Source organism: Oryctolagus cuniculus, chromosome 7, assembly GCF_964237555.1.
Source record: "Oryctolagus cuniculus chromosome 7, mOryCun1.1, whole genome shotgun sequence".
In the NCBI taxonomy this organism is placed as follows: domain Eukaryota; kingdom Metazoa; phylum Chordata; class Mammalia; order Lagomorpha; family Leporidae; genus Oryctolagus; species Oryctolagus cuniculus.
In genome coordinates, this window is record NC_091438.1 from 145025362 (window position 1) to 145042348 (window position 16987).

Below are 16987 nucleotides of genomic sequence, written 5' to 3' on the forward strand. Positions count from 1 at the left end.
GGATGGCTCAAGTGTTGGAGTTCCTGCCACCCTCCTGGGCAACCTGGATGGAGCCCTGGCTCCTGGCTTTGGCCTGGCCCAGCCCTGGCTGTTGCAGGCATTTGGGGGACGAGCCTGTGCATGGAAGATCTGTCACTCTGCTGTTTCAATAAATCAGTCTTAAAACAAAACACTCCCGTTCACTATGCCTTAACAACAAAGGGTGCCGGCACTGTGGACAAGTCTAGCAGCTAGTTACTGTGCGACCCAGTGGTCCCGACACAGAACACGCGTCCACACGAACCCTGACCCGGTCGCTCACAGCAGCACGTTTCCTAAAAGCCCCAAGGGGAGACCACTGCGGTGCCCAGCAGTTGATGAGCAAGCAGGACGCGGTGCCCCACACGATGGACACTGCTCCAAGACAAAGGCAGTGAGGTACAGGCTGTGACGTGCATCTTGAAAACACGATGCGAAGCCAAAGATCCGTCACCTGAGACCACAGCTGTTTGATTCCAGAAGAAACGTTCCAAACAGGGAGGTCCAGCCAAAAGGTACAAACGCAGCTACCAGAGCTGGCTGTGTGTGTGTGAGGTGGGGGGTGAACTACTAACAGGCACGTGGCTTTTCTGGGGGTCACTGAAGCATTCTGGGTTGACAGCGGTGACTGTCGCACAGCACTGTGAATAGAATGAGCACTGAATTGTGTGCTTTGAAGCGTGGATCGGATCTCACACTCAGCAGCACCAAGCGCCGCGCTGAGGTCAGGCCGGGTCCAAGCCTACAGTGAGGCTGTCGGCCCGACGGCCTCCTCCTCTGGTCCTCACTCACGCTGACCTCGACGATCCCGAGCTCTGGGCAGATTCTGTGGATCCATACATCTTGCTGGGATTGGTTTGGGAGTAGGCAGGAGATCTAGCATCAATGAAACCCAGCCATGAGGGGCTTGAGGGAAAGATTTGTAAGAAAAAGCCCAGCAGCGCCAGGGCAGGTGCTGCGGTGTAGAGCGTAAAGGTGTGCATCCCTTATAGGTGCCGGTTTGAGTCCCGACTACTCCCTGATGATGCGCCCGGGAAAGCAGCGGAAGACGGCCCAACTCAATAAACTTGGGCCCCTGCACCCATGTGGGAGACCCAGCAGCTCCTGGCTCCTGAGCTGGCTCAGCCCCAGGCGTTGTGGCCATTTAGGCAATGAACCAGCGAATGGAAGATCTGACTCTTCCTAACTCTGCCTTTAATTAAGTCTTTAAAGAAAAACAAGAAAACCAGCAGCGTCCTGGCCACAGGCGTGCCAGCCCACCTGGAGCCATGGTGCTTGGACTACACACTGGGGGCTGCAGATGAGATGAAAACCTCAGGACCTGTCTGAGCTAACAGTTGCTATTTGTCACTGGGTCTTCCTTACTTAGGAACAGAGTGGGCCTGGGTGTAGGGCTGGGAAGGGTCCGTTTTTGTATCACCCACATCCACACCTTGGTACAAGGACAGGGCTGGCACTGAGCACGTGGTTACGGCTGCTTGGACAGAAGTCCTTACCACACTTTGATGTCTGGGTTCATTCTTAAGCCCAGACACTCCCATGGCCCAAAGTTAGTCTCATTAGTATGTACAGGGACATTCAGAAAATCTGTGGGAAAATGGAATTGAGAGGAGTTTCTTCTGGTACAGAAAATACTGAAATCTAGGCTGGCGCTGTGGCTCACTAGGCTAATCCTCCGCCTAGCGGCGCCGGCACACCGGGTTCTAGTCCCGGTTGGGGTGCCGGATTCTGTCCCAGGTGCCCCTCTTCCAGGCCAGCTCTCTGCTGTGGCCCGGGAGTGCAGTGGAGGATGGCCCAGGTGCTTGGGCCCTGTACCCCATGGGAGACCAGGAAAAGCACCTGGCTCCTGGCTCCTGGCATCGGCGCCGGCCGCAAAGGAAGACCTTTTTCTCTGTCTCTCTCTCTCTCACTGTCCACTCTGCCAGTCAAAAAAAACAAAACAAAAGAAACCTGAAATCTGTACATTTTTTTCCACGAGCTTTTTGAAGATCTCTTCCATTTCCCAGGTGAAGGGGAAGTTCAAGTTTACGGATACTCATCTCTAAGAATGAGTTACGATGAAGTTTTACCTGCCACCTTTCAACCCGGAGCTTCTCAACTACAAAGTGGGGGCAACACATCTCATACAACTGACCCAAAAACTAAGCCACAGTCCATGGCTCACCAATATTGATCAAGAACCAACTGCAGCTTCCCCCAGTTCCCAACTCCACTCAAAACAGAGCCCACGGAGCCCCTCGCCAGGACATCGGAGTGCAGAATGATTTCAGCAATGAAGCACCTGGAAACTAAGAAGCCGAAGTCAGAGAGTACTGTCAGGGGGCCCGCATCCTGACTCTGGTGCTCCTTAGAGGTAAAGTAACAATTTCTTCACCCACTTCCCCATGCATAACATGGGCCTAGCACTGGCGTCCACAATGTCTTTGGACTTAGGAGACAACATGCAAAATCCCTTATTCAAGAAGCCCAGTAGCGACCTTTGTGACAGAGGGTCAGCCCCTTCAGCCAACACAGCCAGCGGTCTGGAAGCAAATGCCAACTGCACTCCAGCCCGAGCCTACCGGAGCTCAGTACTCCAAACAGCCAACACCTCCCGCGCTTCAGTGAAGTCTCTGCAGCTTCTCCCAGCTGAAGCTATCAGGAAAGTTCCTGTCACGTGGCCTTCACAGAGGCAGACCCATGCAGACAGGGCACCTTCTCCCGTCAACAGCTCAAAACCCTTCCTCCGCAGACACCTGGATGAAGCACGGAGCCTCCCCAGCCAGCTACCAGGCGGAAGGAATCTACAGTTGGGAGTCCACTGCAGGGAACAGGTACAGCAAGGACAGAAACCACCGCCCAGGTCACACCTGGGACACCCCCCAACTCCCCCATCAGCTTTGGAGTGGGGACTGTAGCTCAATGAAGGCACGCTCGCTGTACACGGGAGCGCCACACCTTCTACCAGAACGCGCCCTATCCCCACAGACTTGGCAAAACCAGGTCCCCTTGGTGGGAAAAGATCAGAGGCACCATTCCAAGCCAAACTGTATCCAGCTTTATTAAAGATTCTTTTCATAAACAATCATGGTATTTCAGGCAGGACATGGGCAGACAATCGTGAACAGTATACAACTTTCAACTCCCTTCTTCAATGGACGACCAAAATCAGAAAGCCACTATAAAACCCAATGAAGTCTCCACGACGCTCTGGAAAGGGGAAGTTTAGAGTGAGGGCTGACATTTCACATTTAGCATGTTGTTTAACAACTTTTCACAAGCCGACCCTGACTTTCAGGAAATGAAATGAAATGGCAGAATGGTCAACCTGAAGATCCACAATCTAGAGAAGGAACCGCTGCTCTCTCCAGGCCCCATCGCAGGGGTCCCTGTGAAGTCCAGACTGCCCGTCGTGCTGGTACCGAATTGTCTGGGGTCAGGTCCCCACAGGTCTCTGGGTCTGAGGGAGTTAAGTCTATGCTGAAGGCAGACGGGGGGGAGGAAGAGGGCATAAAATCAAATTTAGTTGTTCCACACCGCGGGGTGTGTGCCCTGGTGGCTGTGTCAAAGGCAGGGAATCCCTCCGGGGAGCCGAGAGGAGTCTCTCAGACCTACAGGGGACGGTGTTGCCCCCATCGATCCAGCTCCGGAGACCTTCTGTTAGTGACCTCTGCCCCTTCCCCCAAAACAACAATGAAGTGTTCTGTGTGCTAACAACATAGCTTAAAAAAAAAGTAAAACAAAATTCTGCATTTTTATAAAACTTGATAAAAAATAGTATTTCAAACTGTACAGTCACCAGAAGTACACAGTTATCAAAAACGCACACACTTCACTTGGCGTCTCCAGCACCTTCCGCTTTCTGTGCCTGCAAGACAAACAGAGTCACGTGGCATGCCTTTACGAGGACCGTCTTCGTCCACAACCCACCTACAGCATCCAGGCGCTTCGACAAGCCCAGCACTCCCTGGGAGAGCAGCCTGCAGGCTGACTTTGCTAGTCACTGCCCCTGAGCCCTGCATCAGACGGGGGCCAGGCAACACCAGATCAGGTGGCCACCAGGCAGCACCTCGGGCGCAGTGCAGACACCTCACAAGTAAACTGGGACCCGCGGGGCGGGGCGGGGTGGGCGTTCTGGGCGCCAGCGGCTGACCGCACACCTGACGCCCACCGTACCTGGTCTGCTTTGGCGTCTCCGTTCTCTGCAGGGTTATTCCCGTCCTTGCCAGCATCCGCTTTTCCCTTTTTCCCTTTGGGCACCTTCTCTCCCTTCTAAAAGGAAGGGAAAAACGGACCTGTTTCCTTCCGCTTCACCTTAGCAGGATACGGCCTGCAAAGCTCTGTGTAAGCAGTACTGTTTACTGGAAACAACAGGCAGAAGTCCTTCCCCATTTACGAGAGCAAAACTGATCCACACGAGGATAAGGCACGGGCCTTGGGGTCCAGGTCAAACCACCGCCTGCAATGCTGCTTTCGAGTCCCCGCTCCTTCGCTCCCCTCCAGCTCCCTGCTGACACACCGCGGACGCAGACGGCCCAGCACCTGGATCCCTACCAGCCACCGGGAGGCCAGGACAGAGTTCCTGGTTCCTGCTGCAGCCACTGGGGAGTGAACCAGCGGATGGAGGGAAGAGATCTATCTCTGTCGCTCTCTTTCCAATAAACAATTTTTAAAAGAAAAATCAGTGAATCCATCCTGAAACAGACAAACCTAGGCTAAACTTTCTAAAGTTTGCTGTGACCTTCAGCATACAAAATTGGTCTCCTAACCAAATGCACAATGTCCTGCACGCTGATGACAAAGTCCTCGGTTAGGACGGCAAGGCTACCACCGCTGGGGACCGGGGCAAGCAGGGAGTTCACGACACTCGTCCACGGAGTCAGCGCTGGGCTCACCCAAGGCAAAGGCCCCGTCCCGGGAAAACGACCCCCACATGAGCACTGCTGCCCCCCCCCCACTTACTTTTGCAGGGGCCTTTTTAGGCTTGGGTTCTGGCTTTGGAGGAGCTGGTTTCTTTTGTTTTTAAACAGGGAGAGAGGAAAAAGAACATTAACACACCGACCGAAGACAATAACCCAGACCCCAAGCGCAGCACCAGAGGTAACGCCCCCGCTCTCCAAGGTCTGCGTGGCCTCTGCAGAAACCACTCCAGCAACACCGAGCCGCCCTCCCCTCGCCACCGCCATCAGGATCGCTGAACCAATCAACTCCAAGCGGGCAAGCCACTCCGGCCCGGCGCACTTACAGCGGACAACCGTGCGGATCTTCTCTGTGGCTGCCGGAGAGAGAACAGGACAGGCGAGTCACCCCGGGGCACCTGCTCGCGGCCGTGTCAACCCAGACCCGGGCCGTTCCCACGAAAGGGGTCCTGGGCCTTTAGCCCCCACCCCAGGGAGAGCTCAGGACACCGCCTCAGAGAACAGAACTTACTTCGTCCTTCACCTTGGCCTTATCTCCTTTAGCATCCCCTTCGGCCTACGAAACAACAAGGAAAAAAAGACACAGGCGCTTCCGAGGGGCTGCTGAGGACCCTGGCAAGCCGCGGTGCCCAAGAGCGCCAGCCCAGCCAGCCGTGCCCAGCTCCCGGCGGCCGCCGGGCCAGGAAGCAGCAACAGCTGCCGCCGGCGCTGGCCAACCCTCCGGAGGCGGGGCCCGGCGCCGTTGCCATGGCAGCCGTCGAAGGCGGGAGAGCCGGGCGGCGCGCGCGCGGCCGCGGGGACTCGTGGGCGGCGGCGGCGCGCGCACCGCGCGGGAGGGGGGCCGTGGGCGGGCGGAGGCGGGGCCCCGCGCGCAGGCCCCGCCCCCTCGCGGCGGCAGTTTTTTGGCGGCAGCGCGTTCCCCCGCCCGCCAACCCTGAGCGCCGCCTTCCCGCCCTTTCGGGTTTGAATTGCCCGCCCGCGGGGAGGGGAGGGGAGGGGGCCTGGCGATGGGGGGAGGGGGCACGGGGCGGGCGCGACGAGCCCGAGGGGAGCGGGATAAACAGCCGCCAACATGGCTCCTCCCGCCGCGGCCGCCGCTCCTCCAATATGGCCTCTGGCGCCCGCGGGCAGCCGCGCCGCGCGGGGTGAGCCCGCGGCCGCCCACGGCGCCCCGAGCCCCCGCGCCGGTCGGCAGCGCCTGTTCCGGCCGGCGCCGACTCTCGCGCCCGAGCCGGGGAGGCGGCGGCGGCGGCGGCGGCGGCGGTGGCGGAGGCGGCGGCCCAGCGCCTGGGGCCCTCGCGCCACGTACCTTTCTCTTGGGCATGGTGGCGGCGGCGGCGGCGGGACGTAGGCGCTGGGCGCGGGGATGCAGCGGCGCGCGGGCTTTGGTCGGTCCAGGGGTCGTCCTCGCCTCTTCTTCTTCACACTGCTCGGGCTCCGGGGGGTTTATAAAGTTTTTATAGCGCTGGGAGCCCCGGACCGGTTAGAACCGGATTTCACCTCCCGCCGCCGCTCATTGGCCCAGCTGGGGTCACGTGGGCGGGGTTTAAACTCACCTCCTCTGGAGGGAGTGAGGAGGGGGGCTGGGGGGAGGGCGCGCGAGACGGCGGCGCGCCCAGGGGTGGGGGCGCAGTGGGGGCGGCGCGCGTCGAGGGCACTCGGCGAGGAGGGGCGCGCGGGGGGTTGGCTCCCGCCAAGAGCTGGCTTGTGCAAGCCACCAAGTTCCTTCCACCTTATGCAACCGAGCCACCCACTTCTCGGAGCCGTGCGACACTCGGGGCGCATCTCCGCGGCTCTCCTTCCTGCTCCCGCTGGGGGCCCCGGGAGAGGGCTCGGGCCCGCTCCGCTGGAAGCCGCAGGAAGCGCGCCGCCCGAGGCGCGGGCTGCAGTTGCCAGGGCCAAGGCTGCCGCTGAAGTGGGAGTAGAGCGGGGCAGCCCGCCTGGCGCAGCCGGACGCGCGTGCTCCCGCGCTGCCACTCCGGAGAGCCCTCCGTGCCCTCACCTGGGAGGCGGTCCGCTCGGGGTCGGGTGGGGATCGCAGGGGAGCCTTTTCGCTCAGAGGTGCCTTCCGGGTGCTGTGGGGCAGGTAGGAGCTGTCCTTTCAGCACCCGTTGCTCAGCCGCCTCCCCAAACGCTGAGGCGGCCCCCCATGGCTGATGGGGGGGGCTCCTTTAGGGCCCTGTAATTACTGAACCCCAGGACCCCGCCACAGAATGACGGACAGCGCCTGCCACGGCCTACCAGAGTCCCCTCCCCCTAAGCTCTACCCAGCTTGGAGACATGGAGCCCAGCTGCCCCCACCCGACGAGGCGGCCACCAAGCCTGGGCGCTGCAGACGCAGCTGGCGAAATCCCTCCTACTGTCAAGCTGGCTTCCTTTCATTTGGGTGACGGAAAGGAGGGTGGAGACAAGCGCCCGGGGATTAGGGGACAAGTAGAGGAACAGGTGTTGTGATGGCAAAAGGGCACTTCCAGGGCCTGCCTCCCCTGCCGGAGCGGGAAGCCTTGGTCTTGAGCTAGCCAAACGCACGTGGAGGGCGGCCAGGCGATTGCAGCAGCAAAACAAGTCTTACATCTAAGAATCTTAAAAATTCTATTATGAGACCCAGGAGAACAACAGGATAAAAGTCCTCAAAGTGGGGGTTGGCTTACAGGTGGAAGGACACTTAAATTGGTCCCACCTGGTTTGCACAAATCCTACCAACAGAAAGCAACCGTTAAGTTCAAATCAAGTATTTTGCAGATGCTGCCACTGGACAGCAATGGCCTCAATGCCTCTCCTTCCCACTCCCAGTGTCTCCTGGGGCAGCTGCTCCCTGCTCCACCCTGCGTACCTTTCCCAGAACACAGGACCTCAGGCCAGAAATACCAGTTCCATTAATCATCTCCACCGTCCCCCAATCATATTAGGGAAAGCCAGCCACACTCACAGGGTAGATTCCGTGTGCTGCCTCCAGCCCCTCATTCCCGCCTTAATTGTAGGGCTCTGTATTATAGCCACATAATTCATGCCTCCCTAATTAAGGCTGTCAACAGCCCCATTGTAAGACTGGAAAATGTACAGCACCTGCTCTCCGGGAACATGGTGCCAGGGATTGGTAGTGGGGAGTGCCAGGTGTGTAGGGGGCTTGCCAAAGGATGAGTTGATTGGCTTTTCAATCGCAGTGTCTGGCATTTATGCTTGTTTCAGGAAGCAGGGACAGTGGCCAAGGGGCCTGTGGCACCAGGTATCTAGGCACAGAAAGGCAAGGATGGGTTCGGGTCTCAGAAGTTTGGGGGCTCGGCAGTCTACTCTGCTTACAAGATCCCACCTCCCCTCTGGAGGGAGGCACTAGGGAAACAGATTGCAGAAAGGAAAGCGGGGACACCGAGGGGCAGCCCCGGGCAGGAACCGCCGGAGCAGTCGCTCAGACAGCTCTTCAAAGGCTCTAATCCTCTCAGCGGCGACGCCTGGCAGGGGAGGTGAGGGAAAGGACACAGCCTTCCTTGACTCTGCCCTCTTCCTCCTGCTGGGCAGCCTTGGCCTTCACCAGCAGAGAGCGCCTGGAACAGCCTCGCCATGCTGAGAAGTCAATCGTCTCAGGGCCTTCTTGGGGAGCCAGGTCAGAAGCCGAGAAACCTCAATGACTGAACCAGGAGGACAGGAACTGTGCCTGGTTCTGTTCAGTCCTGATGTGTTACCAGGAAGTAGGCCGGTGCTGCATTCGATTCACCAGGGCCTACAGGCCCTTCTGTTACCCTGTAGCCATGGAGGGAGCCGGTCCCACTGGGAGTGGAGCCTGGCCCCGTGCCCTGCGAGAGGAGGAGAAAAGCTTGTGTGGGCTGAGTCGACAATAGGTAATTGGATTGTAATCACCCGGCTGGCTTCCGCGCGCCATTGGGGGCGCTGAGCCTTTCAGTGAGCAATCAGTACTGCGTGGTGGGAGGGGGTAGAGATTCAATAGCAAATCCCAGGTGGAGAGCCAAGGGGAGGAGCAGCAGATGGGCACATTTTCTTTCAGTCGCTCCTGCCCCTTTTTTCCCTGCCCAAATAATGCTGGCTGCCTCTTAGCTATTTACCAGCCGACCCAAGGTAGAGCCAAATCTTCCGTGCAAGTCAGGGGGAAGGCGGAGATGGATGGGTGAAGGGCTATGGTTCGGGCAGGGAGGGGGTGCCCTCTTCCCTGCAATTGTTTGCTGAAGGATGTGCTGTTGCAAGAAAAGTCCGTCCAGGAGCACAGAGAGAGTGGTGGCAGAGGCGGAAGGGGCAGGCAGCCAATGCACTGTGGCGCCCTGCTCGCCAGACCTGTAGGTGAGCACAGCTGGGTTTACTGGCCTTGGGGGAAGACTCCTCTTCAACCCTTCCCAGGGGCCACTGTCACAGGCAGTCCAAAGATATCTACAGCCCGCAGCCCTGGCCTCGGGGGCTCCCCTGCCAAGCAAAGGGAAGACAATTCTTCCTCAAGAGGGAGGTGCCTTTCACCAAAAAATGAAAGGGGAGTGGGGCCCTGGAGGCAGAGGGCAGGACAAAGTGGCAGGCAGCCAGCCTCACTCAGGCTGATGCGGTGCCCAGACGTGCCAGCCAGTCAGCCCGCTTGAGCTCCAAGGCCTGCAGGAAGCCTTGGACCCGCTCTTCCCGTCTGGCTGAGAGTCTGTGCAAGCGAGTCCGTCGGAGCTGGGTGTCCCCACTGGCCTGGAGCCCCTCTCGCAGCAGCTGCTCTGTCACTGCAGCCTGGTCCCTCTCCAGCTGGTGCCTCTTCCGCTCCTCTGCATACATGTCTCGGGCCTTCTGCTGGAGAAAAGGGGGACCGGGGTGGGGAGATCACTTTTAGGCATGGGTGGAACTGGGAAGGAGGAGGGAGGGGTGGGGCACAGGGCAGGCCAAGTAGGGTGGAACAGTGAAGAGCTTGTACCAGATCTGGAACGCTAGGGAGTAGGTGTGCAGTGGGTGGTGCCCTTGTTGGACAGGCACGACAGTGGCTGTTTTGGGTCCATCTTTGTTTTGTGTGGAAGCATCTCTATTCCTTACAGTTCTTCTCAGGCAAATGTGGGTCTGACTTCTGATTCCCCCACCAACTAGCTTTGTGGCTTTGGCCAAATCCTCTCCTAACCTCATTTCTTCATCTGTAAAGTGGGGGTTGTGCCTACCTTGAAGAGTGGTTTTAAGGATTAGAGATAATATATGCAAAATCCTCTCTAGCATATTAGCAGGCTCTCAGACAGAAACAGCAATTTGGCATGTTATTATTGTCTACTGTCTGCGGCAAGGAAGGTCCTGTTCCTGTCTGGGGCACTATTGCTCACTTCCTTTGGTCTCCCATGTTCCCCACTCCCTACACTGCTGTCCAGGCTGTGGGTCTACATTTACCTCCTGTATGGAGACCAGCCACAAGCATACAGCCCTCCCAGGAACATTCTGAGAAGCATGTTCCATTCTGTTAAGCCACTGACTACACTGTGCCCAACAGACTAGGTGCTAGTGTCCACCGTCCCCTCTCTTAGAAAATAAGCCTGGAAGGTGTGATAGAGCCTCAGGGCCCGGAAACCAGTGCTGACCTCAGGTAGTGATCACAGGCCCCGCAGCACTTCTCAGTCCTTGTGTTTCTCCAGACAAAAACAGGGCAGGGACTGTGCTCCTCCTCCAGGGCACTAGGGGCACCCTGTACATGTGAAACACTCAATCCATTGACCATATGAGCCCAGGAGGGCAGGGATGACACTCCTGGCACAGGAGAGGGGAAAATCTCTTTGGAGCAGAACCAAGGCCTTGCTAATGCTCTTTTTCTGCCAGTCTAACTGGCCACCAATCTCCTCCTGCCAAACCTATTCTGTGTGTGAGAAACCATTTTCCTACAGGGTGCCTGGAGGTACCCTATACTCAAATGGCCCTTACCACTCCCTACCTTCTATCACGGTACCCTGTGTATGTGTCTTTGTCCTAATGAGCCTGTGGGCATTTTGGCTGCTCTGTCTTCTTTCTAGACTCTCTCCTAGGCATAGTACTTCATCTGCTGTCTCACTTGACCATGAGCCATGAGGGAGGTACTTTCTGTGTGTTGGAGACTGACATGGAGGCTCAGAGAAGTGGTTTGCTGAGGTCTCTAGGCAATGACGGTTCACCATATGAATGCAAAAAAATCCCCACTGCAGGCTCTTGAATGGTCTCAGGTATTCAAGGATACTTCTTGTTAACATTACAATGATCCCATGTGGAGCTTTGACTACCACAGGCTTGGGCAATTGCTGCAGAAGCTTCCATGTGCTGGAAGGGCTTCTTCCTGTCCTTGATCATGGGGGACCCTGGGTCCCATCCACAGCAACCCAGGTGCTTACAGGCTGGTTAGGACACAGCCAGGTCCATGAAGTATCGTGGTACGAGGTAGAATGTGGGAATGGAGGCAAGAGGAAGGGCCATGCACGTTCAGAGGAAACAGCAATTATGGCTAGCGGAGGTCAAGGAGTGAAACATCATGGACAGGCAGAATTTGAGCTGACCTTTCACCAATGGGGAGGAATCAGACAGAGGTGAGGTGTACAGAGTACTTTAGCAGTGAGAGTTAACAGGGAAAGGCACAAAACAGAAGACCCTGCTCAGGTCAGAGTAAGTCTACCTGGCACACTGAGGTTTGAAAAGTTTCTGTCCTAAAGACAGCCTCACCTCTCTGAGGCTATTCTAGATCTGCAAAATGGGGCCAGCATCCCACACTGGAGTGCCACTCTGCGTCCCAGCTCCTGTGTGTCTGATCCAGCTCCCTGCTGATGTGCCTGGGGAGCGGTATTTGGGGCTCTGCTACCCATGTGGGAGAACAAGCTAGAGTTCCTGGTTCCTGGCTTTGGCCTGGCCTAGACCTGGCTGTTTCTGCCATTTGAGGAGTGAACCAGTGGATGGAAGATTGATATCTCTCTCTCTCTCTCTCTCTCTCTCTCTCTCTCCCTGTTGCTTTGCCTTCCAAATAAATAAATACATCTTTAGTCTGCAAAAAGGGGTAACAGTTTCCACCCCTGTCTTGTCTAAGAAAAATGAGATGATGAATGCCCAGCCTAGGACCTGGGCATTAACTGTTGCTGTTCTACCACCACCATGTGTGGCCAGGGCTAAATTCTGGACAGAAAGGATGAGTCACCTAGCCACTGACGGAGGAAATGCAGAGCTGGTTAAAGGCTCCTTGTGATTCTGAGGCTTCTTCCAAATGGTGACCTCTGATGAAAGGCCAGCAATGGAGGCTGTGGCCAAGGCAGAGCCTGGCCCAGCAGGGAATCTGTCACTGTTAGGACAGGAGAGCTGGGAGAGCTCCGTAAGCCCATGAGCTCCAACCTCCCCGTCTTGCAGTCAAGGACACAGGCCACGATGGGAAGGGACTTGTCCGAGCTGCCACAACTGGCTGAAGTTTCCTTGGTTTCTTCAGGAGGTGACTTCTTAGGAGGACGACTGTTCTCCAGGGATGACCTGCATCTAGACTCCTATCCAGCTGCCACGTAGTCAGGGTCTACCCTCCCAATCTCAGAGATGCTCTAAGTTCTCATGTAGTCAGCCTTGGAAAATTCAAAGCTACAGAAGTGCTAAGAGTTCAACTTGGCCGTTCCTGGTCATTTATCTACTCTCCCTGTGGGACGGACAGTTGGGAAAAGGAGGGCATTATTTCCTTCCTCAGTGACGTTTGGTACTTAGGCAGTCTTGGCGCAAGGGCTCCAAGAACCTCACTTTGAGAAACGTCACCGTAATCCTCCTGGGCCTTACAGCTCTCCGCGCTGGTCCTCTCCACGGAAGAAGCAGGGCATGTATGTTCCAGGCCTCTGGCACTTAAATCCTCAGGTCCTCCACCACCTCACTGGGGCCTGGGCAGAGGCTGAGGGTGCTGGGCTTCAGAACACCTGTTCACCAATGGAAAGTCCTCCCCAAAGCCACAACCAGCACGCCCAGGTCAGTAGCACAAAGACAGAGAGTGCCTTCTGCAGGAAATGTGATGTTCTGAAGGCCCTGGGGCTTCCCTGCCCAGGGCATTGTACTGGGCACAGGATGACCATGGTACTGCTTGTGTATGGCTCTCCTGTAGGCGGGTGAGGTCAGATGAAGGCCCAAACACACACACGGAACACTTTTAACCACCATTCTCTGACAATGGCCTTTGTTCCAGGCACAATACTCAGCACTTTGATGTGTTAGCTTACTGAATCCTTCTCACAAACCTCTAAGGTAGGTACTCTTATCAATTTTAAAATTCTTTTCTTTTATAGATGAGGAAAATGAAGGGCTAAGTAGCCATGAGTCAGTCACATAGCTTAGCAGGCAGCACCATGATTCCAAGTCAGGAATGCAACTCCAGGTTTTAACTTCTCCGGAGGGGAAGAAGGGACCTGAAGAGCACTAGAACGACAGTGGCTGACCCAGTCTGGTTTCTGCCGTGACAAAGTTCCCCTCTGCGACGTCACCCTGGGAGCTTAGGTGCACCGGCACGTCCTATTCATCTCCATCAGTGAGGCCCCAAGAACCCACCCATGCAACCTGTCACCGAGGATCACTCTGCACTGCTGCCCCCTTTCCCTGGCCTGATTCCCTAGCTGCCCTTCCTCCCTGCTACCTTCTGTGCCAGAGGCAAGGTGGCCACCTGGGGACTGTTGTGGCCCCTTCAGATACCAAGGTCTAGGCCCTAACACCTGGCAGCTGAGCCCCAGCTACACTCAGCATCCACCAGCAGTCTTCTCCCAGGCAGCTCTAGGTCAGAGACTGCTTCCTGCTCTCTGCCTTGTTCTTCCGGACAAAAGGTACACACAGGGCTGACAGGCAGCTCAGACAGGCAGCTCAGAGTTTGACGACAGGAACTTGGTGATGGGAGAAGAGCAGATATGTGGAGGTAGGAAAGGAAGGGTATGGGAACAAAGGAACTGTGGAAAGGCCACTGTGGGCACACGGTACACGACAGGAATGTGGGAAAAGATATTTCTAGTCTGAGGCCAGCCCGGTGAGCATGCTGTTAGTCTGCACTGACCCTCAGCGCTTCTCTAAGGTGCTAAGAGTTTTAGAAACAGAGCTTTGAGGGATCCTGGGTAGGTAAAGCCAGGCTGGGCCTCTTAAGGGGCACTGCTGGAGAAGGCTTCAAGACAGTCAGTGTCTCTGTTAAAACTTGCTCTAGGCCGGCGCTGCGGCTCACTAGGCTAATCCTCCGCCTTGCGGCGTACCGGCTGCGGCGGCCATTGGAGGGTGAACCAACGGCAAAGGAAGACCTTTCTCTCTGTCTCTCTCTCTCACTATCCACTCTGCCTGTCAAAAAAACACAAAAACAAAACAAAACAAAACAAAACAAAAAAACTTGCTCTAAAAACTGGAGCAACAATAGTAATTTATCTATTTTATAGCACTTTACAGAATCTATGTAAGGGACACCACACCTGACATGGTCAGAACTCAATAATGTCTGCAGTTATGATCAGAGTACAACATGGAACTCACATATTCCACTCTGACCTTGCCAGGCCACAGCCTACATGTCTTGGCTCCTAATAACATCAGTATTCAGAGCTATTTGTTCTACATTACAAGAAACATAGGAAAGTTTCAAAATCACATTACCAACTTTACCATTAACAATAAACCTCTTAAGTAATGGTGATGTCTGCTTTCCAGTTTGTGTTACCTTAGAACAGATTCCACCAAGCATGTCAGAGAACCGTGTTCAGGTAACCAGAATGAATCCCGTCTGTGGAGGGCTGTCACCTTGCCGGAGTTTCACCATCAGCCCTCCCTCACCATCACCTCCCCTTCTGCACTTCACCCCCACCTCGAGGCCCATCCCCTCTAACTCTGGCTACTGCAGGAGTTTGGTCTCTTGCTCCCTGAGAATCCCGAGTGAATTTTACAGAATGCTAATGAGACCCTGTCATTTCTTAATTCAAATCCTTCCATTCCATTACCATGGCCTATGACGTCCTGTAGGGCTGGGCCTGACTCCTCTTTCAGCCTCATCGCATGCCCCCTCACTTAGGCACACGGCCCTCTTACTCCATTCTTCCAAGACCCAAACTTGACAGCCCAACATCCTTGCACTCACTTCACTGCTTCCTAGCACATTCACTGCCTGACCACAATCAAAAAGGACCTTACCTACTTGAATACCGGTTCACTGTCTGTCTCCTCAACCGAGAACACAAGCTCCAGGAAGGTACACATCTTGTCTGGCCGGCTAACACCTGTCTCTCCTGTGCCTAATACAGTACCTCACTCATTCCAGGTACTCAAAGAGTATTTATTGGATGAATGAAATTTGAGGTAACTCCTCCAACAACCATGTGCAAAGCATCTGAGAAACCTGAAACTACAATAAAAGGCAACTGAACAACCAAATTAGAGATAAGAATATCCACACATGGGAGCACAGCCACCAAGCTCCTGGAGCTTCTTACACAGTCCATTTACTCTCTTTGTACACATAGTTCTTTTTCTTTTTTTAAATTTTTTCTTCATTTATTTGAGTGATGCTGGGATGCACAAACTCAACCTAGGTCTCCCACAAGAGTGGCAGGGAACCAACCACTTGAGACATCATTGCTGCCTCCCAGGGTCAGCACTGTCTAGAAGCAGGAGACGGAGCCAGGAGTTGAACCTAGGCACTCCAATGTGGGATACAGGCATTGCAACCTGTGCCCTAACTGCCAGGCCAAATCCCCATCCCTCTAAACATAATTCTAACATGCTTAATTAGCTGCTTCCTTACCTACAATCGAGTTTATGGTATTATTACTATTTTGCTATTTTATTTACATAAAATAGTAAGAAAAAAAGGAGGGAGACACAGTCAAAATTAGCCACTGACAGCAGTAGCAAGTGAGAGGAGAACACAGAAAAAAATATAAGAAATCTGAAAGCCACGTATCTTGATACAGCCCCACCTTTAAGGACATCACTGTTTACAAGTGCTTATAGTTACCATTATCATTATCATTAGAATGTGATTATTCTAATCATTACCACATTAGCAAGTATCTGCTATATAGCAGGTATCGATGAACTATGTGTAAGGAACATTTCAGAAAGTTTTCCATCAAAAAAGGGTAAGGACAGCTCTAGTTCTCAGAAGGAACTTGGGTCTTGTGAAAAAATATGCTATTCATTCCTCATTCAGTCATTCAGATAACTGAATCTTACTGTTTTTCTTTCAACTTGTAAACTTCCCCTTTCAATTTCCTCATATTCTGAGACTAACTGATCAAGCCTTCACACTTCGACTGATACCAGGAGTTCTGGACTTGATGTCCATGGACAGATTTCTCAGGTTACATGAACCACCCTGAAGGTAATCTCTGTGTCTTAGTGGTCTGCCATTTTCCATGGATGATGGTCCAAGGCTTTTATTATTCTCCAAAGGGGCCCTGACACCAAGGAGACTGACAAGCCCTGACTTACATCAGCTCTCCTGGGCGTCTGCACAGCAGGCTTAACTGTGCTAGCTGTAAGATCCCAGTTCCTAGTTCTGTGCCTTGAGACAGTTTTAGGCTCTTTGCACCTCTGTTTCCATATCTAAAAATGAGGATACCCAAACCTACTCGATATCAAGAGTTACATAAGAAAGCTTACATGAAATCAACTAAAGTGCCATGGTGGCCCCTCAGTGTTACCCCCACCCCACCTGCCACCCCCGTTATTAGTAAGACGCCTTCTAGTAAAACTCTGTCCTCAAGATTTGGTGACCAAGCGTCAAAGCAGAAGAGCAGCATTTTGGCTTGGTGGTTAGGATGCCAGTGTTCTACAGCAGAGTGCCTGCGGTGGATTCCTGGCTCTGGCTCCAGCTTCCTGTTGGTGCATATCCTGGCAGGAAGTAGTGATGGCTCAATTACTGGGGTTCCTGCTATCCATGTGGGAAACATGGATGGTACTCTCAGCTCCTAGTTTTGGTCACATACATTTTTGAGGAGTGAACCAACAGATAGCTCTGTCTCTCAAATAAACAAATTAGGAAAAAAAGGTAAAAGGAGAACTTCAAGCCTTGGCACACATAACTTCATACAATGGAAAGACAATGCTATTTTTGTTTTTTAATCTCTTTGGAAGTGGTTTGGCTTTTTGCAAAATAAATAAATAATTTTTTAAATGTTCATCTA

At 54.3% G+C, this 16987-nt stretch overlaps 2 protein-coding genes across 2 annotated transcripts in view; both read right to left on the bottom strand.

The window, feature by feature from the left end:
* Positions 1-3032: 3032 nt before the first annotated feature.
* HMGN2 (high mobility group nucleosomal binding domain 2) lies at positions 3033-6455 on the bottom strand. The gene is made up of 6 exons (XM_051856829.2): positions 6226-6455; positions 5428-5472; positions 5243-5272; positions 4960-5010; positions 4174-4269; positions 3033-3865 (listed from the first exon to the last, which is right to left on the bottom strand). The coding sequence occupies exons 1-6, from the start codon at positions 6238-6240 to the stop codon at positions 3830-3832; spliced, it is 273 nt and encodes a 90-aa protein (XP_051712789.1). The 5' UTR covers positions 6241-6455; the 3' UTR covers positions 3033-3829.
* Positions 6456-7491: 1036 nt separating this feature from the next.
* Positions 7492-16987, bottom strand: part of DHDDS (dehydrodolichyl diphosphate synthase subunit) — a 38315-nt gene continuing 28819 nt past the window's right edge. The window contains exon 9 of the mRNA XM_070079029.1: positions 7492-9686. Within this exon, the coding sequence (XP_069935130.1) occupies positions 9447-9686 (240 nt within the window). The 3' untranslated portion in view covers positions 7492-9446. The remainder of the gene's footprint in view (positions 9687-16987) is intronic.